The following is a 27,424-nucleotide window of genomic DNA, read 5'->3' as shown; positions in this document are numbered from 1 at the left end:
AGAGTTTTCAAATTCCCTCCCCAAAGTCTTCTGAAGGTTAATGCCTACTGAGTGCCTTAAAAGATTTGGATGTGAAAGAGCTGTAGTAGAACACAGGGTCAGTGAAGCATTTTGATGAGAATGTATAGCTTGATTTACTAGAATAAAACTGCCCAAACTGTGCTCCCAGCTTCCTTCAAATGAGGGGATGGGGCATGTCACAGGACAGCAGCTCACTTCTGCAGAGATTAGAGATGAAAGTTACACTCATGTTACTTTTCTTTCCTTATTAAAAGAATAATCAAGAGCTGTATTCAAAATCGCCTTTTTATTGCCACTTATACAGATTTAAATATTGAACATTCAGATAAACAACTATCTGTATTTATGCAGATTGTTATTAGTTACTTCACCATAACCTGGCAGAATCTCCCTTTCTAAATTCTGTAAGATTCCTTCCAGCAGATCCTGAAGTATTCACTTTGCGTGTTGGCATCTCACACCAAAAAGATTCTTTCTGAGTGAACTATATAGTGGTTAATGAAAAAATTATTACACAATGTAGGCTTTCACAGTAAGTCACATTTTTTGCAAAATAATTTGAAGATTCCAAGTAAGACTTCTCTCTTTTATTCAAAAAATAAATATATCCTTTCTGAATCTAAGCACTTCATATGACATTAAGTACAAAGAAGAAATGTACTTCTTTGGAAGTTCTGAAGTAGACACACAAGAGCTCATGGGAGCAATATTATCCATAACAACGATAAAAGCCGAAAGCTGATTTTTTACAAATTTATAGCAGAACACAATTTCCTTTTACAATATAGAGCTTCAAACAGATTTAAGAAAAACACCATTTTAAAAGTCTGAAAGGCACATGAACTGGGCCATAAAACGTACTGGCATATTCACTAATACGTTTTATGTTACATTCCTAAAGAGAATCCGCAGGACCCTAACCAAGAGAAAGACTGAAAATACCAGCAAGTTCCTTTGTAAAGTACTGAAAGAGTGGCAGAGAGTTCCTTTTGGCTCTTGGTAAAATTATTAATACCCCAAAGCTAGAGAGTCTGAAAAGCTGCATCATTCAGTTGTATTTGGACGAGTCGCTACATAAACAAACACAACAATCAGCAGTACTACGACAGCCAGCGTGGGAAGCACGACAGTGGTGATTTGTTGCCGAGCCTCTTGCATTGCCTGTTTTCTCTCCTTTTTATCTTTGGAAGTCTCTTTTTTGGGTTTTCCTCTTAGCTGCCTCATCCTCCTCTTCGGATCTTTTGTTTGCCGAATGTGGGAGCAAAGGGAGTGGAACAGCAGAAAATATAGTCCAAGGTCTTTTGAAACAAGGGGTTGAAGAATTCCTTCTCCTTCAAGTGGTTGGCTGTGCAAGAAACTGCAAGAGAAAGAGAACAATTCATATTCCAGTTATTAAAACCATTTGCTGTTCCACTTGGTAAATCTTTCATCCAACAGACACTAATGCAGCTTCTTTCAAAGAAAGAGAATCTCAGTGTGCTCACTCAGATCATCCACATAACACTTTCCCCTTAAAAACTAGAGCAGTTCATCATGGCATATATCTGTCCAAGAGCCCTGAACTTGCACTCTGTTAAGCCAGAAACAAAGCCTGGCACCATACATTTTATCCTCGAAGGCAAACAAGGTAACACACCTGAAGACTTAATGAAAATAATATGAATTAGTCTTATGTCAACACACGGTACCAGCTGCCCCTTCCTTCAAAGAGCAGCAGGCCCCTGCTCAGGGGCTGTGGCTCCCCACAAACCTGCAGAATGAGGACAGGCAAGCACACGCCCTATCGTGTTTATCACCCACAACATGCATTTATTACAATAAAGGGTATTCTAACAGGAAGAAATGGGGAGAAAGACCTGCTTAATTTAATGCTTCTGGTTCTGCTGCCACAGAACAAAGTCTAAATCGTAACATGACTCAGTGCTGTCATTCTTATTGCAGCTGTCATTGATAGAAGAAGAAGAGCCCAAGTGATAACCAGCCTGCTTACAAATCACTGGTGTAGACAAGCAGTCATTAATAAAAGAGAAGGCTGTTGCTCTGAAGTATCTACTAGGCAATGTTTAAAAGCAGAAGTATCTATAATGTGAGATTAACAAAAACACAGCATGGTACAGAAGCCTCCAAAATCAGGCTGACTGTGCAGTGAGGGCGGGTGCCAGCCCTTGGTTACACTCCTCTTCACTACATTCCTCGGTTCTGCCACAGCACAACAGCTGGACACAGGCCACACGTACCTAAACACAAATTTGGACAGTGACGATTACTGGTGTCAAATCCTGAGCTGAACTGAAGTAAATTATGAACTCACATTTTTCCACCACTCTAACATACTCAGAATAAAATGTATGTAGGAATTAGTGGTTACTGCAACTTCTTCTTTTCTTTCCCTCTTATTTCAAAATATAAAGAAGATTTTAATGTGCTGCTGTAGGTGAGGAGCATGTGTCATCAAGCAAAACTGCAAAGTTCTCTCAGTTCACCCCAGACACAACTTCCTCTTGATGTATTGTCTCTGGTCAATGCTACAAGCTGTCTTGTGACTACTTTTTTTAAAATAACAAGAAGAGGTTTCACTGAAAATGGGATGCTTTCTGTTGGTGTTAGCACTCAACCTGATTTGTCAGCCCAACCACAAAAGCAAAACTGAACTAAAACACTCACATACCAAGCAACAATACTCACCTGTAGGTTATCTGCAGCTACAAAAGAGTTTTCACCCTTGCTCATAACAGCACAATCTGCCTGCTGTGAATCTCATTCAGGCAATTAGCTTAGTGAGATACTGCAATATTTAAGGTAAAATGCAGAATAACTCTGCTAAATTGAACTGCTGCAATCAACCAGACTATCAGAGAAACCACGTGGTACTAGAAAACCAATAACAGATCAAACCATCAGTATTTCTGGCTTTAAATGGTCCTTCCTGGATACAATCCAAACAAACAAACAATGAAAACAACAACAAAAAAAGCACCCCCCCCAAAAAAAAAAATCTCAAGCATGACAAGATGTCAGTGTTCGGTCAGACTCATCGATTCTGCATCCCCTGCACACACAGGAAGTTGTTTTGTGATCATAAAGTTTGCAAATTCAACTTGCACTTTAACGCAAACCCTTCATTTCAGTTTTGATAAAGCACAGAAGAGAAATTTCGGTGATTGGGATATTTTTCAAAAGAGAAAACAGTAAAGTTAAAGTCTTGGGAAGAATTAATTCCTTCTACACGCTGCACCATTAGAATCAAAATATATAACAGTGGTCAATGAACCGAACTATGGGTTTCTGGTTTGGTTTTGTTGTTTTATCACTTCTCTAACTAATTCCTGAATTTCCTCTGGGGCAAAAGAAACCTGTTTTACCCCTTCCATTTCCATTCCCTCTCCTCTTGCTCTGGTCACAAGCTTTATTACCAAACTCAAGAAAAACTGCTATCCAAAAAATAAAGTTTTACGTTTGTCCTTTGGGATAATTAGACTACCACAGCATTTCAGGCTGTATTTTTGTATTGTTTTCTGTCTCTACCGTTAGTGTATGTCAGTGGGTTTTGTATCCAGATTACTTACAAGACCCAATAAGTGACAGACAGTAAAAGCCTTTGGGACTTCCTGTGTACCATAGTAACAAACAGGAGTTGCCATGAAACCAATCCCTCTAACAATAAATGTATGCCTTGATCTATGTAGCATCACTTGCTAGCCAGACATTAAAAACATCAGGATGTTTTTTAGTGTCTCTTTTGAATGAATATTTCATTCTGAAGCAAAATTATACCAAGTTAATTACATACACTGGCTAACATCTGACGGCTTAGAACAGAAAGCCTTCCCGCAAATGTCAGCACCACTTGAATAGCAAGCTGATGCTCTCCAGTTTGGGAATCTGGCATCAATCTCCAGATATGTTTCCAGTAGATTGGGTTGCTTGGCTTTGCTACTGGCAAAGAGGGACTCGCACAGAAACTGGCCCACAGTTTTCAGAGCGATGAGCCTTAGGGTTCATCTTAACCATAAAATGGAAGCGGTGAATCTCTGCAAGTTGCTGCCAGGCTCCTGCTGCCACCAGGCGCCAGTCTGTGACTACCAGGATTGGGCAGTTGCTGCAAGAGACAACACTTCCCCACAGGAAAAGTCCAGGATCTTGTAGATTCTGCTATGTTCATCTTGGTAGGAAACAGCAGTGGAAAACCAGTGCTCAGTGGTATATGAGGAAATTCTACAGCCCATGTTGTACACAAGCACAGTAAGGGTGCCACAGCTATCCCCTTCTGCTGCCAAGCCTCTTGCCAGCCCCCATGGACTTAATTGACTACTAAAAATTATGGAAGGAAAGAAACAGATCCATAAAGAACATCGAGTCAGTGACAGGGACAGGATTACAACATTAGGGTCTTGCTTCCTGTGGAGTGCACGGCTCATGAGAACACTTTATCTGACATTACTGAGATATGTCCTCCTTCAGTCAGCAATCACCCTGCTTGTGCACTGGGAAGGCTGAACTCAAGTGAAGAGAGGAAGGAAATAATATGGCATTGGGATGGGTGTAATTAACAGATTCATTAGAACTGCCCATTTAAAACATTTCAGAGCAAGTTGCTATCAAAAGGTCCCCATGCGAAAGTGATGTCCCATGGGGACTTCAATCCTGTGCAAACTCTAACCCTCAAACAGCTGCAGAAGAACTGGAAACTCATCCTTCCTCCTCTAACAGAGCCTGAGAGTCTCCTTTTCATTTCAGTCTCCCCTGAACAGGAGAGGGCTCACTGCTGTAGATTGTACACATCCTTCTAAGGCTCCTTCCCATCTCTATTAACTGCTCAACTGGCCCAAGCATCTGCTGGATGCTTGATCACTAAAGTGGAATCACTAGGGTAGAAACAATCACCAAACTAGTTCAACTACTGCTTTAACTGGAAAGTCAGCAAATCCCTCAACTGGGACGTAGAACCACAACAGAAGGGATTAAGAGACTCTAGGAAAAGGGGCATATCTGTAGTCCACAACACCATGACAGCAGCCTGGCACTAGCCAGAGACTTTAACCCCACCTTCCTTTTATTAATTTTGCAATTTAAAATTTGACAATAAAATTGCATGGGGCGATGAGATTATTTTTAAGGTCACTATAGCAAAGTTTCCCCCAAAAGCAGGAACCTGCTGGCTAGAAATAAACAATTTTGATTACCAAGTCAAGAAAATGAGTGTTGACTTGGTATAGTTGTTTGAAACACCCATTTCACAGAGCCTACCCCAGCTTCACACTGAAAAACTAAGGCTTCAAGCAGAACAAAACATTAAAAAGTTCAAGCTACTGAAGAGAAACCTAAAGACATCATTCTGCAAGATAATAAAAATCCACAAATTTAGTAGTCTGTCTTGCCTGGTAGAGAAATTACACTCCTCCTTGCCCATCATTCACATTGCTTTTTATATACAAAAGTGCTCTTCATTCTATCTTCTGGGTTAAGTTACTCTAAACTGTTTTTGCAGAGCTAATATCAAAACCCAAAAGCATGAATCAGTTGGACTCACTGAAGTCAATCATAGCAATGCTGAAGCGTTTGCCAGCATCTTAGAGCAAATCAGCTGTGGCTAAGCAGGGATAATTTTGTACTAGAAGGTTGTAGTGGAACCTGTAGTATCCTTCAACAAGTGAAACTTGTATCCTTCAAAACACGTCAACAATCTTCCAATCAGAATGTATGGCAGTCTGTCATCTCCTTTTTTTGGTAAAATTAACTCTGACCCTTAGTAATCTGCAATTAAAGGCTCCTCATGCCACACATGGCTATTCCTGTGAGCCTCGAAAGGCATCTTGACTCTGGCTACACCAGTGCTCGTGGAGTATCGCAAACCTGGAGATCATTGTAAATGCAACACACGCACAAAAGGTTTTGTTTACCTGCACTTGGTGTAACTGCACATCTCAAAATGTCTAAAGAACTTACTATCACCAACCTTACAGTATGAACATATTAGCCGTGTGTTTTAAACTGACTAGTTTTTCCCCAAATCCAAAATTACAAGTGTTTGCAAACCAATTTGGATCAACCTGGCTTCATGATCCTGAAACCGATGCTGTAACATTTCTGGAACAGCAAAACAACTTGAAATTCAAATAATCAATCTGACAATCAACAAATTAACTGAAGTAATATCACTCTTACTTCTAGCTTTAATTAAAGTGGGGTCTAAGCAACAGAGACATGTTATTTCCTACCTTTGAAACCAGGCAAATGGTTTGGGTTTTAGTGAATGACTGAACTGCACCTTACACGAACGAATTTAATGAAGGACAAGTCTTATTTTAGGCTACCCCATGGAACCCAGATTTATTTTTTTAATCATTACTCCATAATTGATTTTACCTCAAGGTGACATACCACATTTTGGATGAGGAATTTTTTTTCCTGCAACTCTAAGAATCTGGTCATTGCAGGAATAAACTTAGTTTAAGTTTTGGCAGGTGTCAGAAGTATAACAATCCTGACATCATCTCTGAAGAACACATTCATTACTTTGTGTGGCTATTACCTGGGTAGGATTTGCAGGGGGCACTTGGACCAGTTCACACCCAACTCCCAAGCAGAGACAGAAGCTAAACCTGCCCCTGTGTTTGAATCAGACACATTAGGTACCCAGTGCCTCGCCAAACTGGCTCTATGCAGGGGTTCTAGAGGGAAAAAAAGCAAAAAAGCTTGATTGTAACAGTTTTAGGCAACTGCAGCAGAGGTTGTCCATCACGATTTCCATCATATTCAAGCCCAGTTATGACACTTAATTTTAAACACTAAATGTAAAATTATAGTTTAAAAAATCTTCATTATTTGACTGGTTCTGTGTAATCACTTGTGTGGGTGACAAAGACTAGAAGTAGAGATTTGCCAATTTGACTAAGAGAGCTGAACCATAAAGGGCAAGCCTGCCCAGAGCATTAACAAAACACTTCAATCCTAGTCTCATCCTCCATCTCTCCTCCATGCCTTCCCAGTCAAACCACTTTGAGCAACACAAAAGCAGTCCCATGATTAGGTGAATATTCCTACAGCTACAGGACAGCTTCTTTTGGTAGTGAAACACAGTTCTGTGCAATCACTAAAGAAGAGAAATTATCACCAATTTAAAAAACCCACAACTTTTAATTTGTGCAAGCCATTCCATAACAAAACAAACAACAACTGCAACAACAGCCACACAAATAACTTTTGCTTCTGCATGGTCAAATGCTCTGGGTCTTCCATTCCTTTTAGACTGAAACTGCACAGCAGAATTGATGCATAGCTGAAGATAATGCTTGCAATGCTAAATTTGAGATCTTCTGTTTCAGTGACACTGTCACGATTTCAGAGTCTGCTAAAAATGAAGAAAAGCGTTAAGAGAAATTTTTTGCTCTGTGAAAAATGGATTTTCATGTTACAGCATGAGGCCAATTCTTAATACCACATAAATTTACCTCAGTCTATTTGACTGTAGCGAGGAATTACAATTAGCAAATCAAAAGAACCCTGTTTTCAAGGGTAAAAGCTTTTAATTACACACATAACAATATGGAACTATTAAGATTCTGTTTGAAGTCAGTTTGACATTATTTTTCAGTGAGAGTTGGTGGCTTTTTTTCTAAATCTGAATTGACCTGTCGTTACTGCAACATCACATTTACTGTAAATGTAGCTTTGAGAGTCTCCAAACTACTCACAGCATTTGGAAAATGAAAGCCAGCAGTGAATGCTGCCAGAGAGTCAGGGAGAGCAAGGCCGCCAAAGCAGAAAGCTATTTCAATATGATTTTCACAATTCTAAGGACTTGGGTATAGCAAGCAATCTCTATTAGAAACAAAAAGCTCTGGATCTTTGCATTTGGGAAGGCCTTGTTAAACAGAGGCGAGGTGACGGTGGTTTTGGCACATATGGCATTGCAGTGCAATCCTATCTGTCCTGAACACAGCAAAGAAACAGAGCAGAATTCAATTAAAACAAAATAAATAAAAAGAGAAGTCATTTTGCTCCATGAACAGGTGGATAAATAACCCGTATTTTTCTTTGTAGATAAAGAACCAGCATCAAGACAACTTTTGCAACAGGCAGTCCAATGAAGAAATACAACTGATGTTTACTGAAAACACAAGAAAAACAAACATGTAATTTCTGCCACTGCATAAATTTGATTCATTGGGGAGGCTATACAAGAAGAGCTTGCCATTCTCCATCTCTACGGCTACAGATGATCTTGTGCATAAATGCAGCAAACCACAACACCTAGCAGGTGACTTGATATTATGTGTTTGCTCAGTTGGTTTCTTAAAAAGTAATTTTCTCAGCTGCTTCTGACAGTGTTCCTTTGGATGCAAAACATTTCTCTTTCCAGAGTATTTACGGAAATTCAGTCAGTTTCTGAATAGCTACATTAAATAAATAATAAAAATAAACTAGTCACTGGTGTCAGAGTTCCTCAAAATCGAAGTGCTGGTTTCCTAGACCAATCCCAAGAATGTTGCAGCTGCAAGAAGGGGCAGCATCAGGAATCTGGTGTGAAAACCATGTTCCTGTTCTCCAGTATAACTGTGCCAGCCCACTGAGACCTTCAACTGTCGCTGCTAAGTCACACCTCAAGCTGAACTGTCACCAGAAGGTAGCAGCGCTCATCTTCTGAGATGATGACAACCTAGATGGGAAACACACTTTTCTTACAATCCAGCATGAGGTCTGGCTGATACTTTTCCTGTTCAAACTACGAGCTTCCCAACACAGTCACTCTGTGAGACAGCATCGCTATAAAGGTGTTGGAAACAGATCCCTGAGGCATGCGCTGGGCAGAACGCCAGTCAGTCCGAAGCCTGATGTTACAGTTTTGTAATGCAAACAGGAGAGCTGAGGGACTGTCACTGCTTTTCATTATAATTCTACTATCATTAAAGCTCTGGCACTGAAAATTCAGTCCAGGGTAAAGACTGGCAGGCAGAAAATCCATGCCCACACCAAGAATGGAATGTTAAATCTAAAACCACAAAACCCACAAAGGCAAGGGCTGAGCCTGGGGCGGCAGGGGCTGTGCGTGTACACACGCGTGTGTGCACCGGAGAGGGGGACAATGGAGAGTGACCGAGAGAAAAGCTGAAAGAACAGTCCCAAGACACCAGGGCAACATGCAGATATGTATACTTTCTGACCACATGACAATCTGTGTATGATGGACTCAAAACTATTTGTGAAACAAATAGTTTGTTTCTTCTTGTTGAAGAAACAGTTTGTTTCTTCAGAAGGCACAAAGGGAAATCTTGCTCTTCTAGCTCAAGACACAGAACTTTCTGCCATAGGTATAAGCAAAAGTACATGTACCTGGGCTCCTGAAATACTCCTGAGACAGTCCTGCAGGGGAAAATGGACAGCACTGCACCAACAACTGCGCTTATTTTATTTTATGCAGTAACTTGGAGGTATTCACAGTTTTAAAGCAAGCTAGATGCAATGCTGGAGCACGCTCGACAAAGGGTTCAGATCTCAAAACTCACCCCCTTCAGGGCTTGTCTGAAGTTCTGGTTTTTCAACCTTTTTTTGGCGTGGATGGTTTTCAAGTAGGAGGCTGAGGAAAGACTGCTGGCAAAATGCCTGTCTCTCCCTGCTTGTACATGTGCCAGGGAAGGACTGTATGGCACTAGAACGTAACTAAATCACACAAAAATCGACCCAAATACAATTGATGAAGTGGATGCCTGTGTTACTCCCTTCCTTACTTGTTTTCCAAGCAGGGCAGATGTTTTAGAGCTTATGCAGTGCTTGGCTTTCATTCCCACCTCAGTGGCTTTCTGCATGCTCTCATTTGATCTGGGTAATCAAGTTATCAATGAATACATTACATTAGAACAGCACCATAGGTTTAGGCTAGACTTCTTCTCTGGCAGCCAGGAATCTTCATCTTTCCCAAATTCCTTTCAAATTACAGAAATGTTCTCAACATCAGTGTGACAACGATGCAATCAGGACACCTTTTTTTTGGGGGGGGGAAGGGAAGATAAGAACTGAGACTTGCAACACAGGATGGGTGGGGAATTTTCTCTTCCTATTACTGGTCTCAGTAAAATCTCATTCTGTTTACTCCCCAGCTTAAACCTGAAGTCTTATTACATTTCACTAAATAATCCCACATTATAATGAAGCAGTTGGCTTTCCTACCATGATTGATAGATTTTTTGCAATTATTTAAGGAGAAGGCACATAATTACATACAGCTGGATTAGGCTGATCAAATCCTTGTTAGTGTCTGTCAATATACACGTAATAAGACTGTGACATTAATGTAAACTAATTTAAATGCAGAAATTTTAATTAAGACTTAATAAAATTACAGACGAAAAGAAAAAGGTTTTGCACAGTCTAACCAAATACAGCAAAGCCACCCTCTAAACATAATCCTATTTTGCCTCATCAGTTCTGCAACACTGGCCTTTGCACCACCTATTTATGTACTCTTATTTACACCTCTACTGCCAAGACTTTCCACCAGCTCAAAAACTCAGAAGCAAAATGATGTGGAGCCGTGTGTGTAACAAAGTCCATTACAAGCAAGCCCAGGTAGTCAGAGAAGGATGTCTCCGAAGTTCCTCTGCAACATTCAGCAAACAGCTACCGATCAGTACCACAGTTCAACCACTGTAAACTACAAGGGACCTCCTCTTATAGCACTTACCAAGACCAAAACGTGACCTCCCCCTATGCAACAGTATTCACATTGACCCTTCTCATTTAGTCCTGTACAGCCTTCTTTTCCACTCGGGTTGTTTTTAAAGCAATCTGCTATATTCACAGTGCTCTCAGAGACTCACCAATGATACATAATACTCCAGTAACCCAGTAAGATTAATTCAAGATACCAGCTTCATTCCCTGCTGAATTTTTCCAAAGGTAGAGGTGCTCGTGCATTGGCTAGGTTGTCTTTTTCCTGCAACTCATAAGCACATGGATGCAAGCGATTTCCTAACCACAGGTAAAATATATTAAATGCTTAGTGTGGCACAACAGCCACTTTAGCTCATGTAAGCCCATGTGTGCAGTGCCAAGGAGATCTGGGTATGTTTGCCAGGAGTCCTGTTGTGTCCCCTTTCCCCCTTCACTCTGCGATAATGACTCACTTGTTCTGCATGTGCACATGTGCTATCACCACTTCTAACCTGGATGTCCTCACTGTTTCTATGCCAGCCATTTTCCAAGACAGCAGCCAGATGAGAAAGGTGCAGGAGCAACACTGTGCCATTGCAGACCTTGTCTCCACCAGCAAGCACGCCTGTGTTTTGCTATTAAAAAGTAGTATCGTAGATCTCACATGGGGCAATTCACTGCTCCCCAAAGCACTGATTTTCCCACACTAAGATTTCCTGGTATACTCCCTGCCAAATGAAATCAATTTGAGTATCTCATTAAAGAAAAAAACATTGCAGATTTTGATCTATTTTTATTAGTCTGCCAGTTGAGCCTTCTGCTCTAATCTGGTTTACTTGACGATTTGTTAGCCGCTCCGCTCAGCCACTTCTCTGCAGAGGCCCTACAGTATTTCAAGAATTTTAGAAAATGCTGGACAACATACAGGATCCTCATCGTGGCCTTATCCGAAAGTCAACAAAAATTCCGAACGAGTCCATTTCACAAACACGGCAAAGAATCAGGTTTTGTCAGCTGGGGGAAGGAGAAAAGGGAACTAAGGAAAAACTTGAGAAACGTAAGTGCTACAAAGGATTACAGTGCAATCTCCTGGAAGATATATTAAAACTCAATACCGTATTAAAATTGACAAAAAAAATTAAGCCCTCCTCTGTTCAATCTCAACCTCCAAAGCTCTTGGCCAACCTCTCCATGTTAGAGACAAATTGCTGTTAGATAACCTTTTCTGAACAAGTCTATCACTTATTCTAGTTTATGTTCTGTTTCCTTTGGCAGCACAGTTATTTAAGTCATTCTTCTAATCCAGAGCCTCTAGTAATTTTTCTTTTCTGTTCTATGGCAATTCTTCAAAGCATCATAAAGGCAAATTTAATAAGCACCTCAATTTGTATTGCTTTCTATTTATAATACTGCAAGCACCTGCTGCTGCTGAGATCTAGGCACACATCTATCTTACTCTGTATAGATTGATTCAGATTAATCTTAATAGTTTCATATTTTAGAGCAATTTCAAGAAACATTGCTCCAAGCTGCTGGGTAGGTTGGTTGTGGGGTTGTTTCTTTTGGGGTGTTGGTTTCCTACGTTTGGTTTGGGGTGGGTTTTTTTTTGTTTTTGTGGGTTGGGTTTTGGGGGAGTTGGGGGTTTATTTTGTCTTTAATGTGGGGGTTTTGTTTGTGTTGTGGTACAGTTAGTTCTCCTCCCACCCCCTCATTTTTATTAAGATGCTGCTGACCAGCTCTTAAAAATACGACTCATTTTACTTCATTGTTTATATCAGCCACATTTGATATGTGTATTATTATATATTATTTTACTGGAGTATTCAGTTGTTCCCTGAACCCCTAACAGTGGAAGTCAAGTCAGCACTGGGGCCCATGGATGGTTTTGGGAACTGTGCGTGTGCAGGGAACAGGTGTTTAAAGGTTCCTGCCCGTGATGCAGGGTTTGAATGTAGAGTTTGAATCATGTATTATTTGACCTTCTCTCAAAACAGGGACATATTAGTTTTTAATCTTATCAAAGTGCTTGTGAACACCAAGTGACAGCTAAGGCTGCACAGTACAGAAGTTAAGTCCTACGTCTGACCTTTCAGAGGGGCTGAGGAATCATGTCCTTAGGCATCTCTTCAGAGTCAGCCTTCCACAGCTTACAGACAGAGTATTAATGGCTGCACTCTGGGCTGTGGACATCCTGGTATCTACAACATCAACACCAACTGCTCTTGCTGTTATTTCATTTAACAAGATGACAGGAAGTTTAATGAGGGAGGGGGGAAAGGAAAAAAGAAAGTTATGATGCAGTGTAAGTAGGTGAGCAAGACAATATTAAGTCCAGACCGAAAGCACAGGAAAGCCCCCTCAGCATGCAAGCAGGAAAATGAAAAGAAAGACAAACCAGTGCATGGGAGAAAAGTTGTATGGAAGTGAAATAAAGACTGAAAGAAGTGGAAGAGTCCATCCATCAGAGAAGACAGACATCAATGATCAGCCTCACCTCTTTACTGTGTTTCTTTGTTTAGTGGCTGACAGCTGAGGTTTCTACTTCTCACCCATCTCCTACATACGTATTTAGGTGTGATATAGCACACTCCTCCACAGCCAGTCAGGAGATCTCATGGAAGACTTCACAGGACACTCTGTGGACAATTTAATCTCAAGACTGACTCTCATTCCCTTAAACTCCTACTCCAGAGGGGCTGTGTGCCTCTCTGCAGTATTTAATACGGGTTTCATAGGGTAGGATTTTAAGTGTTCCCTTTAAAAACACCCATTTTTCTCATTGCTATTTTTATTCACCCCAGTTGTGCCAAGATGGCTGTTAACTTCATGACAAAAGAATGTTCATAAATGTGTAAAACAAAGTTTTCAAAACTGTTTTTAACTGCACTTGTTGGAAGATTAAGCAAATGGAAAGGCTCAGAGACACAGAAAAATGTCATTGTAAGGTACTCAGGATTATGCCCCCCCTCTTACTTATCTATCAACAACAAAAGCTCAATACAGCCATTATCTTGAGAATCCATAGATTTTTAATTTTCTATTACAAGCGAGATGACGATACAAATTTCCTCAGAAAATAAACGAGGCACAGAGAGACCTGACATGTCATTTATAAAGAGGATATGCCATGTATCTTTCAGCCTCTGGCTGTAGCTTCCAAATTAGTGTCCCAAAACCTCTGCAACCTTCATGTATTCTCATTGGCTTCCACAATTACTTTTTATCATGTGGGGAGGTTTTGAACTTTTGCAACAGCTATACTGAGTAAATCAGCTATAAAAAGACATGCTATCGATAATCCAAGCTGATAGCTAGTTGTGATTTCCAGTCTTTCATGCGAATAGGACAACTTAAAATGGCAAACATTGCTCTATCTACTCATCCAAAAATTAGGGGTGACAATAGCAGATTATTACTCATTCACTCAGAGCATTTGTTTGGCCCTGAGAGAACTGGCTTTTTTCCAAGAGCTGGCAAACACTGGTTAATATACATGTAAATGTTTTATTTCTCTTGGAATAGGCAATTTCACAAAGTGAAATACCGAATTAAAGATGACCCTAGTTCTTCTGCTGATGCCTGCCTCAGCTGCAGTGCTGCTGAAAGCCTTTGCAAGCTTTTTCACATGAAGTCAACAGGGAAAAAGCCACCTTTTCTTTTCAAAGTAAGACAATTTCGCAGTGGAAACATGAAAGCTTTTATATAAATATTAATCACCGCAGTTGTTCTGGAGTTAAGTGGATGGAGACTGGCTTATATAAGGTTGCAGTACTGAGTTGGTAATAGTGAGATGTACTGAAATGGTTTTGCAAACACTGCTCCAAACAGGCTGTTCCTCAGTACAAGAACAACGGTGCGAGAAGTAGATTAGCAACCCCAATATTTAATCTGAGGGTACTATAAAATAACACTTCACTCCTAAGAGTGAAGAAGTGGCATTTTGCCCTTTGATGTTCTGGCGCAAGTGTAAAGGAAAAGGAAAATGTTCATTTCCTCGAAAACCGCCATTAATTTGAACTGGGAGGAAGAAGGGAGACTAAGAAGAGGGATAGACGATCAACACAGAGAGGCAAATAAACCAAATATCTGGACAGAAAACAAGGCAGTGGTTTCATGGAGCCTCTTACTAACCAGTCCAAAACCTGAATATTCTAAATAACGCCAAGTGTAATGAACCCATACTCCATAGCATGGGCTTTCCAAAACCTGTGGGAATCAACAAGCACATTCTGTGCATTTCAAGGAGAGGACAATACACAACACCTCCAAAAGGATTCTCAGAACCATCTTCTTCCTACAAAGGGCTAGAGGTATCATATCTGCTTATTCACCCTATGATATAGGCAATCAGCCATTGCTTACCCCTCTGTCCAACAGTGAGATTTCTTTTCACAAATTATCCAAGACTTGAAACCAGAATTACAACCAGAAAGCAGATTTTTGAAAAAGGGAAGAGAGAAGCATAACCTTTTATCTACTGTGCTGTACCATATGTATCATCTCACTTTCCTTGAGGGTACGCTGAAGTTTCAATCAACTGGGGATGCTAACAACAGGTCAGAGTTTTTCATAAACCTCTAGACAGAAATGACACAGTATTAATATCTTTCACAATAGCAAGTTTAGAATGAAATACAAAATAAGGTACAAAGCATGGCTAATGCTAACTAACTTGCTGGAACCCACAAACAAAAAGCATATAACAATTAAAAAAAATTCCAACCATCATAACAGCTGCATTCAAAATTCCCCCTCTTTGAGTGAAAGGAAAGAAGGAAGATGAACAAACACTGATGGGAAGCAACTACCAACAGATGACACCTTCAAAAGAGAGAGGACTATGCTCATATGGCAAGAGCTGATGAAAAGTTCAGTTCCCATTTGGCAACTTGTCTCAATTGCTATCGCAGTGCTCCACAGGTTTCAGCCAGGTCTCTCCATGGGCATGAACTTCCATGGATATGGAAAGGACACCAGGTCTGTATTTTATGGACATAAATACATAAAGGACTACTGACATTAGAATTGCTCTTCCTCACATTCTCCATTTTAACAGGAAAATGATTTAGACTTTACAGGCTATTACATTAACTAAAGCTACTTCTGAAGTATTTTTGATATTTACTTCCCAAAACTATATGTTTCTTTTTTTTTTACCTGCAGAAAATTACCACTGGAGCAAGCCCACTGACTAGTACTTGACATTACGCTGAAACTTGAACCTAATGCTGCACTTTTCCGTGCTGCTTTCACAGAAAGCCCACTCTCCCTCCTCTTGCCTGCTACCGCATACACAGCACTTAGAGAGATCTCACAAGGAAACCTGCAGAAACGAAGGGCGACACAACAGAACAAGACAGTGCCGGCTTCAGCTCTGAAGAGGATTTTAAAATTTATTACAGGGTCTCACTTCGACACTCAGTGTTGTACGTGGCTGAAATGAATACCCATGCCTGGCGGAACTGCAAGGGAAGGCGCCTCTATAAAAGGCGACAGCACCATTACCAGATAAGCCACCAGTTAGACACCACTGATTACCACACTGGACAGAGATTTTAACTCACCTAGAGAGCAGACAGCTTATCGGATTTCTTAATGGGCTTCTCTCAGTTTCACTGGGGCGGATGCATTCTGCATATAGGATTTGGAAAGAGATTGTCCCCTGAATAGCACACACCATTCTACTAAAGCATTCTATTATCACCTTGGCTTATGCTTATATAAAATACCAGATGAACAGTCATTAAGAGGTTAATCATTAAATTCAAGATATGCCAGGGCAGCCAACAAAGCTGACCTCTTGAATAAATTGAGCTCGGATAAAGGTAACATTGATTTTCCTAAAGAGGTTTCATTACTTAACTCTAGATTTGTGATTTCTTTTGAGAATAAGAAGTTAAGAGCTAATCCAAATTTACTATTTCTTTTCTGCCCAAAGAGAAACCAACTTATTTAAAATGCAGACAATAAGATGGACCAACCTCCCTTTCATTGTTCTCTCTCCTCTCAGAGAAACTGAACTTCCACAGGACTTCAAACCTCAGGTAAGAGGAAGGAACACACAAAAAACCCCTAAAAACTTTAAAATAAAGCAGTTCATCTTTATTCTACAAGCTTTTCCTCCAGCACTTAAAATCCAATGTGTATTTTCTTCCAACTACTCTTATCTCTGTATTGTTCTTAAAGCTTTCCTAGAAAGGAGGTTTTTAGCACACAAGTGAGAAACTTTAATTTGATGAAGGTTGGGGACTGATTGTAGCCCAGAGTCAATAAAAAGGTACAAGGTAAACATTTGGATACGTTACATGATCCCGAGTTTGTCTTTCTAATTCTGATGCTCCTGTTTTCATTTTTTAAAAGGTATTAGAATCAACCAGCTAACTATTACAAGCTATATCATTAATCAAAGAGTTATCTCTTCCCCTCCTTCAAGTATAATAAGGATCATCTATAAGACCAAAGTGATCCCAGTTCCCCATTTCCCACAGGTACTCTAAAATATTTACTCAGTTATGTAAATACTGTTTTGACTCACATCTTTAGGAATGTGAAACTTACTTAGATCTATGAACAAATTTAGGAAAAAGCAAAGAGGATGAGAGAGACTAAATTATTAATTAAAAATTGTAAACTATATATCTTCTACAAGGAAAGGGACAATTTCTTATGCTCCTATTTTGAAAGCCTTGCCTCTTTCATAGTTAAGCAAAGTTTCCCCAAAGCAGGCATCACCTGCATTCATCTGGAATTTTTATGCAAGCTATGTTGAAATAAGACATGGAAAGTCAAAAAAGGATATTAAATTGTGGGATATATACATCCTAGAACCTTGCATGTATTTCTTCAGAGAGTAGGAACAACAAAAAAAAATTAGCCATGAAAAAGAAATAACAGCAGGCAAGAATGTGCAACATGAAAGGCTTTTTGCTTAAGGTCCCTAATGTCTTACAAATATATTAAAATACTATGTTAGAGCACCTGAATTTCACAGAATTACTTCAGAGATGGCTCCTGTTGCAGCAGTTTCTGCTGGAATATTTCACTCTGGCTGTCAGCCAAATCTTTGCTATGCTGATGCCAAATAAATGATACCCAATTTCAACGACAGATGCTGTTGTGTTGACACATAATTGATACGTTTATATTCAGGGCTCCCTGGAATTCTAAAACAGCAACACTTTATTCACAGGAAATACAACTGACAGCAGAATTCAAAGGGACTTGTATAGAGCTGGTGCCGCTACACTGCTGGCATTGTGAGACTGGAGGGATTGCTAACTATGCAGGGTGGGCAAGAACAGTGTAGACCACAAATTTTCCAGGGCAAGGGAAAATACGGAGAGATGGTCCAGCAGTAAAAGTTAACTTGCTCAGCCAGAAACCTACTTGCTCAGAGAAACAGGAAATCTAAAAGTTTTCAACACAAGTTGCATATCCCTTTCCTGCAGAGCTTACAACTGTGCAAGGAGATGGAAGTCAGAGAAACAACACAGCACTGAATAACAGATATGTCCATAATCTCCCTTTCTCTTTGACTTCCTTGGTTTCCTAGGCAGGAAACAGATTACCAACCTTTAAAAATACATTTACCAAAGGTATGTTACAAAGAAAACATTATATACCCTATTGCTTGCATGTTCACTCTCCTGTAGACAACTTGAAATAAACTTTAATAAATAGCATTTATTTTGGAAAGCGACTATATCCCTCCTCAAGCTTAACGAGCCTTTGGCATCTAATGTAATTCTTACAGGGAAAAAAATGCTGATGACATTACAATATATGCCTACAACCTGATTTTTTTTCTGTTTTGGTAACACGGCATCATATATTTTCACGCAATGAGTAAAAACATTCATGGGATAGAAATATTCAGCAAAAGGTTCATACCCATTCATTTTGTAAGAAAAAAACCCCAGCAACAAATAAAATTTGGCATGAAATATAGCAACAAATAAAAACCATGTGGCAAAGTTTTCAGTCATTTGTCCAGATAGTATATGCTGTTCAACAAACATGCAATGTGGAATATTCTGCCATGATGCTCTTTTTAATTAAAATAAGGTTAAGCTTAAGAACACTTTTGAATTGCATTATATGGGGATTATCAAATACATGCAGATGAACAGGACTCACTAACTGGAAGTCTTTTCAACCCCTGGGAAACGTATTTTGTTGACTGTTTCTTAGACTGTGTTTTAGAACACTGATCACAATCCAGAAAGCTTCTGCAGTTTAATACACTTCTGCTGCTTCTGAGGTCTTATCTGGCTCTCAAATACTGTCTGTGCTTCTCTACCAGCATCACAGGAAAGATTTCTTCCTCCAGTCAACTCTTTCCTTCCTTTATATGAAAAAGGGACTGATGTTAATTCTTCAGACTTTGCACACTGCAGCTCCTTCCTTTAATTCTTCCTCTCCTGTGCTTCTAAGGGTTGCTAAGGGCAAAACTGTCAGAAGACCTCTCTTCACACTGAATCTCTCCTTCAGGAGTGCCCAGCACAGAGAATACAGATAAAGTTATACAGGGGAAAAAATGCATTTATCATCAAAGCTCGTATCTCTCAAAACCCCAAATTTGTCATTTAGTTCAGTAACATGGGATATGTAAAATATCCAGGTTTATATCCTTGCAAAAGCACAAAGTAGTTGAAAAGGTCAAGGAAGTGCATTAAGTAGGAAAGCTTTAGGGACCAGTGGGTTCTTTTTGCTATTCTGAGAGGCACTGGGTGGGGGAACCCAAAAATAATCTTTGCCAAAACATATCTAGAAGTTAAAAGCTTAGCACCAACTGCACTGGTACATTCTTCTAAAAACCCCCAAAACATCCCAAACCAACCAAAAAAACCAACCTAAAAACCAAAAAACCCAACACCAAACAAAAAAAACAACTCTCAAAAAAGTCCATCCCAAAGAAATCGCAGCCCTCACCAAACCCCACTGAAGTTTTTCAGTCACAAAGGACAGCTAGGATTGACCTCAGGCATTTGGGCATCGCAGGAACATATACAGAGAACCATAGATTGGTTTGGGTTGGAGGGACCTGAAAGATCATCTAGTTCCAAAGGAAAAACATGAAAAAATAGCTAAGCCAGCTGTCAACAGCTTTGATTTACCAGAACCAGTCATGGGGTATGACAGGGTGGAACACCACAGGCAGACCCAAACCTCCTCACTCCTGTTCAGAGGATGAGATGCAAACCAGCTCCAGATGCTGTGCCTGTGCTAAAGAAGGCCATTTCTCAATACTGCATTTTACACTGAGTACAGCACCGAAATAAAGCTCGAAGGGTTACAGACAAGATCCTACTCCTCTCTAATTATTTGAAAGAGCGGGCAGAGAAGCATCAGTCAGTCTGCAAGGCACAGTATAGCTATACCTTTTTTGTGTTGGGGGGGGCACAATTAGTCCAGGAGGAAATCAATGTTAAGATATACAGACCAATTTGAATATTTCTATTTGTTACTGAATTTGCTCCAAAGATTTATTCCTACAGTTTTCTTTCGGTGTTTGGAACTTCCCGTTACTCCGCCATTAAGCACATGCTAAATTTAATAACTTTCTATTTTAAAAAACCCCATCATATTCAATAGTAATAACCCATCCTGTTATTAACAAAGGCAACCATTTGAAAAGTCAAATGGATTCTCACTCCTACTTCTATTGGCTTCTACATTTTGTTCTGTTTGGAAACAAAACAGAAAGGTCTCACTTTCTCCCATGCAGGAAGGCAGTGCTATCACTGGTAGACATGGCAAAAAAAGCAATAAAATTATTTTATACAAATATTTCTGTTTCTCTTCCTCACTTTATAAAGCAATTTAAAAGCAAAACAAAAGTGTGTTTGTTGGAGATTACTGTACAATGAGTTTAACATCCTAAATAAATTATGAACAGAAAGAACTAAGTCACCTTCAATTTTTAGAAATGTAAGACTTAGCAATAGTTCAGGCAATCAGATTTCAGATCAAATCTTACTTCTACAGACAGTTTCCTGTACTGTTAAATATTTCTCTTACAACTGTAGGACTTAAACAATGGAGGGAAACTGCTAGCTCTGCAGACAAATAACAATTCAGCAGCAAGAAGCAGCAGCAGGACTTCTAAATAGTGGTATCAAACTCTAACATTAAGGCAAAAAGTTGACATGCAGACTTTTCCTCTATGCTAAAGTACTTCATCACAAGTAACTCCAAGTCTCTAAGCCTTCAAACATACTTCATAGATTATAATAGTATAACTACAAGCATCTTCTTTAACAATTATCAATTCAGTAAACTTGAGTTTTTCTGATGCTGTGCAGCTTCAACACTGAAACCTCTCAAGCCTCTTCAGACACATGTTGATCCTTAGTTTCTGTCCTAAACTACTCTAGAGTTTAACTGTATGTTCCTCTATTCAAAGTAGGCTGCATTGTGAAGGTTGAGTTGATGGCCAGACTCAGCACAGCAAGTGTACTAGTTTCTCCAAGCAGACCTAAATTTGCAAAAACAAGTAACCAGAGGTGAATTTCCTGAACCCTTCTGTGGCATGACTGCAAGCTCAGAGCCATATTCTATACTGGCACCAGTAACATCCAATAAAAGGCTCTGGGATCTTCCATCTTATTTGTATCATGACAGCCATGTACCTAAGCTGTGTTTGAGAGTGCATTTTTATAACTAAAAGCTGTATCCTGCTCTTTGTTATCCTTCTAGTTGGGTGTCAAAGTATAACATCTTTCATGATGCAACAATGCTATTGACACATAATTACCAGTAAGCAGCCCTGCTAAGAATAAACATTTGAGAGGCAAAACACTTCAATGAGTTTTAATAACAAATTTATGTAACACACCTCCCCTCCAGACCCGATACTAAGCACTGTACCATGGTCAGAGAACTCCTTTCTAAATATACAAAGTCAAGGTGTCGGACAAAACCAAACAGACATTGGGTGAAAAAGCAGTGAGACCAATTTATAAACCCAAAGCAGTCTGAGAAGGAGATGGGATATACATCCTGAGGTTTGGTACATCCAAGTCATGATTATCCATAGCTCTACCACGATACAAAGCCCAAAATCAACATGACCCAAACACAAGGGTTTTATACTTAGCAATAATTAGTAAGGCTCAAGGAGCCTTATTAGAGACTCATTGAAAGAGCCTATCTGAAGACAGATGGTATTTCCAGTCTTAAAGTCTCTCCAGTCATCTCCTCTAATTTAACTCTTTCCTCCCCCCGCAAGTTTACCATCATGCAACCACAGCTCTTCAACTCTTTAACTGTAGTACATCTTTACTATTCATAGCTTTTTTTACGACCTGTCTGTAGAAAAAAAAAAATCACAGCTACATAAGTGTTCATAAACAAAAGTACCAAGGCAGTACACAGTCACAATCAAAATGGATTGGATTTGTTACTGCCAGACTCTAAGGGTTGTCCACGTAAGTAAACATAAGGCCACGTCATTCTGCACTCCCCTCACCACACCAGCTCATTTCAGGCTGGAGAAGTCATTTGTGCATGCAGCAGGGCAGGCCACATTTCTACTCTTTCTGTGACACAGACACAAACACATTGGTTTAGGCAGAAGCAGCTTTTGCACTGATGCTACTCTTTATTTTCCACTCTTTTTGTGAAATACAGAGACAATTTCTGAGCAAAGCCTTTCGGGAAAGAGCTTTACTCAAAATCACTAGTCCTCTGTCTAGCACAATAAGAGCAGAGAATGCAAATTAGTTTCAATAAAAGCAGCTGGCAATCAATACGAAAGGGCTGGTCTCCAAGTGTAAAACTGGTTCCTCTAAGGATAAGAGTTAAAAGGCGGAAAACATAAGAAGATGAATAAAGGAAGAACAAATGTAAACAACATGAGGGGTGCACAGGAGAAAAATCTAACAATGCAATTAAAAATAAAATAAGACAAACTGACAAAGAACAGTTGGGCGTAAATAGGAAAGAAAAATACAGATACCTACAGTGCAAAGAAAAGTATAATGAGAAAAGTCTAATGGAAAACGTGCAATCCAAACAAGATAAAATAAAAATCATGAAAGGGATCGGATAAGAGACAAGTTGGCATTAAGGCTTAGGGCACGAGTTCACGTTCTATCCTGGTTCACAGGCTTTAGTAAGTCCAAAGTAAGTTTCAGCATTCCTGCTACCACACATTTGGCCATTTCGCAAAACCTTGTACACTTGTCTCCTTTGACCTTCTGCCATAAAGCAGAAAGTCAATACCCACCTGAGTGGCTCAGAACCTACCCACTCTGCATGCAGTCAGACTCCTTTTCTAAATCTGTTTACCTCCAGGTCCACAGGCACCTGCAGAAGACTGAGAGAAGCCCACCCTTATTGTTACTACCTATTTAAAGAAAAAAAAATTCCTCAAGGTTGACACTTTCACTGAATTTCTGTATTACTGTCTCATTTTTATAAGCCCAGTAGAGAATGCATTATGGTCTTGGAAGCAGCCTTCCCTTGCAGCTGTTATAGATAGGGGCAAATGGAAGTGTTGTAGCACTGTTAGCAACCTCCACTCAAGAGAAACCCAAAAATCAAGTGTCTTGCATACTGCAAGTCAGTGTCACAAATCACTTACTCTCCATGTTCCATCTAGAAGCCCAGCTCCAGTTTCTGGTTTTATCAACACCTCCCACTGAATGCTTGGTTAACATGGAACTACGGTGGAACTACGGTCCCTGTCTTGCATGTGCCTTTAATACTGCATACGAGCAAACAGGAAGGCAAGCAGATGCTTTGCTCAGAAGCTTTTTATCCACAAAGCATCTCACCACAAAACTACACAATGTAACTCCTTTGACCCCCAAGAATGTAGCCCCCATCGATGACGTAGCTACTTAAATAGCATACATTAATTACACAGAGTGGAAAGCGGTGTTTTGTACAAACACATGAAACTGCAGTGGAAAGTCCTGTCACCACACACTATTTTATTTAGATTAAGTTTTGACCAGCATGTTGATGGACTAGAAAGATAAGTCTCTGTCAAGTCGTTAATACACTTAAAATTATACTTGCCTTTTCAGAACTTTAATACTTTGATGGGGCATGCCCTATATTTTGAGAAATTCTACAACATTTCTAATGACAACGGGCAACAGAAACTTCTAGGTACATTGACATCCAAAAGCGTAGAGCTTGGACATTTAAAAGAGAAAGAAGTGACTAACTTCTTTGCACCTAAAACCAGTGTACAAGACAAAAAACAAAGAAGGATGAAAACAAACAAAAAAACCCCACCAAACCTAAACAACCCTGAAATTAAACTAGTGATAGGGCAAAAGACAACAAAGAGAATACCAACACACATTCTCATCCCCTCAAGATACACGTGTGCCTAAAGGACTCAAATACCTGATCTCTGGCTGTTTGCCCCACTCAATATACAAAGCCTGGTTCCTCTGTTGCCTACAGCAATTATTTTAGGGTTTGTCTTAACAAATAAAAATATCTCTCTCCATCTAACAAAAAAAAAAAAGGCAGGGTTTTACATCTATGAATTCATAGCCTGTCACTACTGCTAAGACAATTAGAGCATTTTAACACCACATTTCCGTAAGGTAGGGAGCAGTTAAGACCTTTATATACTGAAAGAGATGCCCTGCCACATTAGCATGGCCTATTAGCCACAAACAGGATTAAGAGCTCAGCAAATCCTCACAGAGCCCACATCTGTTAACATAACTCTTTCCCATAATGAGCAAAAACAAAGGTAACTTCTCAGTTTTATGGAGCACTTACTCTAAAGCTGTTACTGCTATAATTAAAAAAACAAACAAACAAACAAAACAAAACAACCAAAAACCAAAAAGGCAGCAACATAAAACAACACAGTCATGGAGACCACTCAGGATCTCTCACCCTGTGAAGAATAACCTCACCTGGTTACAGAACTTGTGGTCTTACAGCCCTGCCATTGCTCTGGTGGCCCTGTACAGCAATCAGCCCTGGGGAAATCTCCAGAGAAGACAACAGTCAAGATCTCTTTGTTGGACATTTCTCCAAGCATGACAGGATTTCCATAATCAGTCAAAAACTAGAGAAATCCATACTGGCATGCAACACAAACTGCACATCATGGACAACAATCCACCCATAAGACATCAATCCACCTATATATGTTTCTTTCAATCTATGATGGAGAGATTAGTACAGAAATAAAGATCATTTTATTATAGAGCACCTGGACCAAAGTAGCTGAATCAAGAGATGCCAGATCCGTTCTTGAACGGCTCAGATGGCTTTGGGAGTAGCTGGAGCACAGCTGTAGCTGTACAAGCAAAACCCAGCCCAGTTCAGCAGAGAGAATTAGTGGTCAGTTTCCTCAAACCCTGATACTACTGTAAAACATCAATGTATCTCTCTCTGAGTGCGGTCCCTATGACAGCGGTGCTGCCTGCTGAATCTGGACTCCTGTGACTCCTCATGGAGAAATTCCTTCATCATCTCTTCACCACTGCTTCTTGGTGGGACCCCACCACCAGGACAAGCCTCGTTGAGCTTGTGACAGGTGACAGGCAAAGGAGAAAGACAATGAAGGAGGAAAATTCGTAACAAAAACGAACAAGGAAACTGCATTACATTGCCATGATCAAAGATTTAGTGTATAGTTTAGCTACCATCCAATAAGAACATAGGTCATATCACCTAATCAGCATGTATATCTTATATATATGCAAAAGCATTTCCCTGTTCATTTAATGTATGAAAAAACATGATTTGATTTTTAAAAACATATTGAAGTTATTTTGCTAGCATATGGATATAGCAGCAACCAGTGAGCATATAGTCCTCTCTCGCACTATTACCGCATGCACACGTCCAAACAAGCAGCAAGGAGCCCGTGATCAGCATGACGGAGGGTTGTCACCTCACACAGGCCAACTTCCACCTGTGTCTCATGCTCTGGGATAGCTACAAAGCTCTGACAGTGTTCTACAAACAGGAGGTGTGGACATGCGGCCACTACTAAAAGTCTCACACAAACCAGACCCATCAGTCTGTGAACACCAATCATATCGCAAAAGCGTGTTAGGTGTGCTAAGGACTCCCTAGGAGAGCTTTCCAATGTCCACCCTGGCAGCATCTGAAAATGCTCAGCTCTGCTAATAGCTTGTCTTTATTTCTGTATGTCTGCCAATGCTGTCCGCGCTGTTCTGAGCCACCATGCCTTTAGAGTCAAGTGCTCCACCAAAAACCCTCTCGAAGAGCAGAATAGAGACCTGTGCAAGTCCACGTTGGAAAAATCAATAAAGAAACATGTAGTTCCTACTTCTCCCAAAATATTGGGGGGTATTTGACAGCTGCACCCAAAATTCCTGTTGGTAGGTGTCCTTTCTATGTTTCCCACAAAGCATGAGGGAAACTAGGGGCTAAATTGCTGTGACAAGGAGCAGTTCTTTTTTCTGACACAGATCAGTAAAATCAAAAACAGTTAAGAACAATCTAAACTCAGTTTTCTTCTTAGCTTCAATTTAGGAGACCTGTATGTTATAAATAGGCCACTAAAAGGCAATTAAGAGAGTGAAGGAGAGCAAAAAGTTATTAAAAATGTACCAATGAGAAACTCATTTCACTTTTTTTTAACAGGGCATCAGGGAATTCCTATAAGACTTCTAGTTCATTTGAAGGAGGAAATTCTGAACAAAGCTAAAAATAATTGGCAATCAGACTTTCAAAATTGAGAGAAATACGGAAACCCCGAGAGGTCCGGCCCAGGGTGGTACTACACAGATCGATAAAAATATCATACAAATTTCAGGCAGGACAGGAACCACGGAATGTAAATCTCTGTGACACGAGAAAATTTAAAGCAGTAGAGAAAATAAAGCTATGAACCATTATCGACTTATAAACAGCAGAAAATACATTTTTTTAAGGTAACCAAAAATAAAGAGAACCACAAAACTACGCACCGAACTCACGTCAGCTCATCGCAGGGACAAAACACGCACAAAGAAGATACAAACCCCACGTTTGTACAATCAGAATAGACTGTTTTGATTCTATCCTGGGTCACCTTTTAATGCTTTCCTGAGATTTTTATTTTTTTTCCCAACACGCTGCTTAAACACAGGTCTCAGTCGTTTCCCGGCACAACTGTATTCGCGACTGGGAACCGAAATTAGGTATATAAAAAAAAAAAAAAAAAAAAGGGCAAAACCACACAAATCCCGAAAGTCTTCTATGAGTCATCTGAACAGCTACTTTCCTCGTTAACCTCTCAGCGGTGCTTCTCGGGGGCTCAGCAGCGTGGCCCGGCGGCGGCTCCCGCCCGCCCGCGCCGAGCCAGGCTGGCTCCCGGCTCTTCGCCGCGGCACCCAGCCCGCCCGCCGCCTTCCAAAACTTTCCGGGCTTAACCGCGACGCCCCGGCCGCCGGGACGGAGCGCTCGGAGCCAAAGTCCGCGGGAAGTTGTCCCGCCTTGGAGCAGAGCCCGCTACCCCGCGCCTCCCCCGGGACACCGCGGGCTCGACCCGCGCCCCGTCGCAGCGCTCCCCGCCGCCCCCTTCCCAGCGCCTCCCGCACCCACCGGCCTCTCCCGGGACAGCGGGCGGGAGCGGGGCCGTCGCGCGCCCTTACTTGGAGTTGCGCTCACCCGAGGGACGGGGAGGGACGGGCAGCGGCGGGAGAGGGGCAGACTCCGCAGCGCCGGCCGCCGGCAACTTCCCCGCTCCGCCGCCACACGTGGGGCTGAGGCGCGGGCTGGCGCTCCCCGCCCGCCGCTCGGCGCCGAGGACGTGGCA

The 27,424-nt window shown here is 40.6% G+C and overlaps 1 protein-coding gene across 2 annotated transcripts; it reads right to left on the bottom strand.

Moving 5' to 3' along the window:
• Positions 1–288: 288 nt before the first annotated feature.
• On the bottom strand, positions 289–27,424 carry SMCO4 (single-pass membrane protein with coiled-coil domains 4). 2 transcript variants are annotated; one of them, XM_027735620.2, is made up of 2 exons: positions 27,261–27,424; positions 289–1,378 (listed from the first exon to the last, which is right to left on the bottom strand). In XM_027735620.2, exon 2 carries the CDS (start codon positions 1,243–1,245, stop codon positions 1,066–1,068), a length of 180 nt encoding a protein of 59 aa, XP_027591421.1. In that variant the 5' UTR covers positions 1,246–1,378; positions 27,261–27,424; the 3' UTR covers positions 289–1,065. The 2 variants fall into 2 exon arrangements, with proteins under 2 accessions (XP_027591421.1, XP_027591418.1); XM_027735617.2 differs by lacking the exon at positions 27,261–27,424 and adding an exon at positions 27,211–27,257.

Source organism: Pipra filicauda, unplaced genomic scaffold, assembly GCF_003945595.2.
Source record: "Pipra filicauda isolate LSUMZ 115617 unplaced genomic scaffold, ASM394559v2 scaffold184_size3518187_pilon, whole genome shotgun sequence".
Lineage (NCBI taxonomy): Eukaryota > Metazoa > Chordata > Aves > Passeriformes > Pipridae > Pipra > Pipra filicauda.
The sequence above is the reverse complement of the archived record's forward strand: the minus strand, read 5'-3'. Positions and strand labels throughout refer to the sequence as shown.

What these genes read in the sequence shown, in the direction of transcription:
- SMCO4 (XM_027735620.2), bottom strand. Translation starts at nt 1,245, where the DNA reads ATGAGGCAGCTAAGAGGAAAACCCAAAAAAGAGACTTCCAAAGATAAA.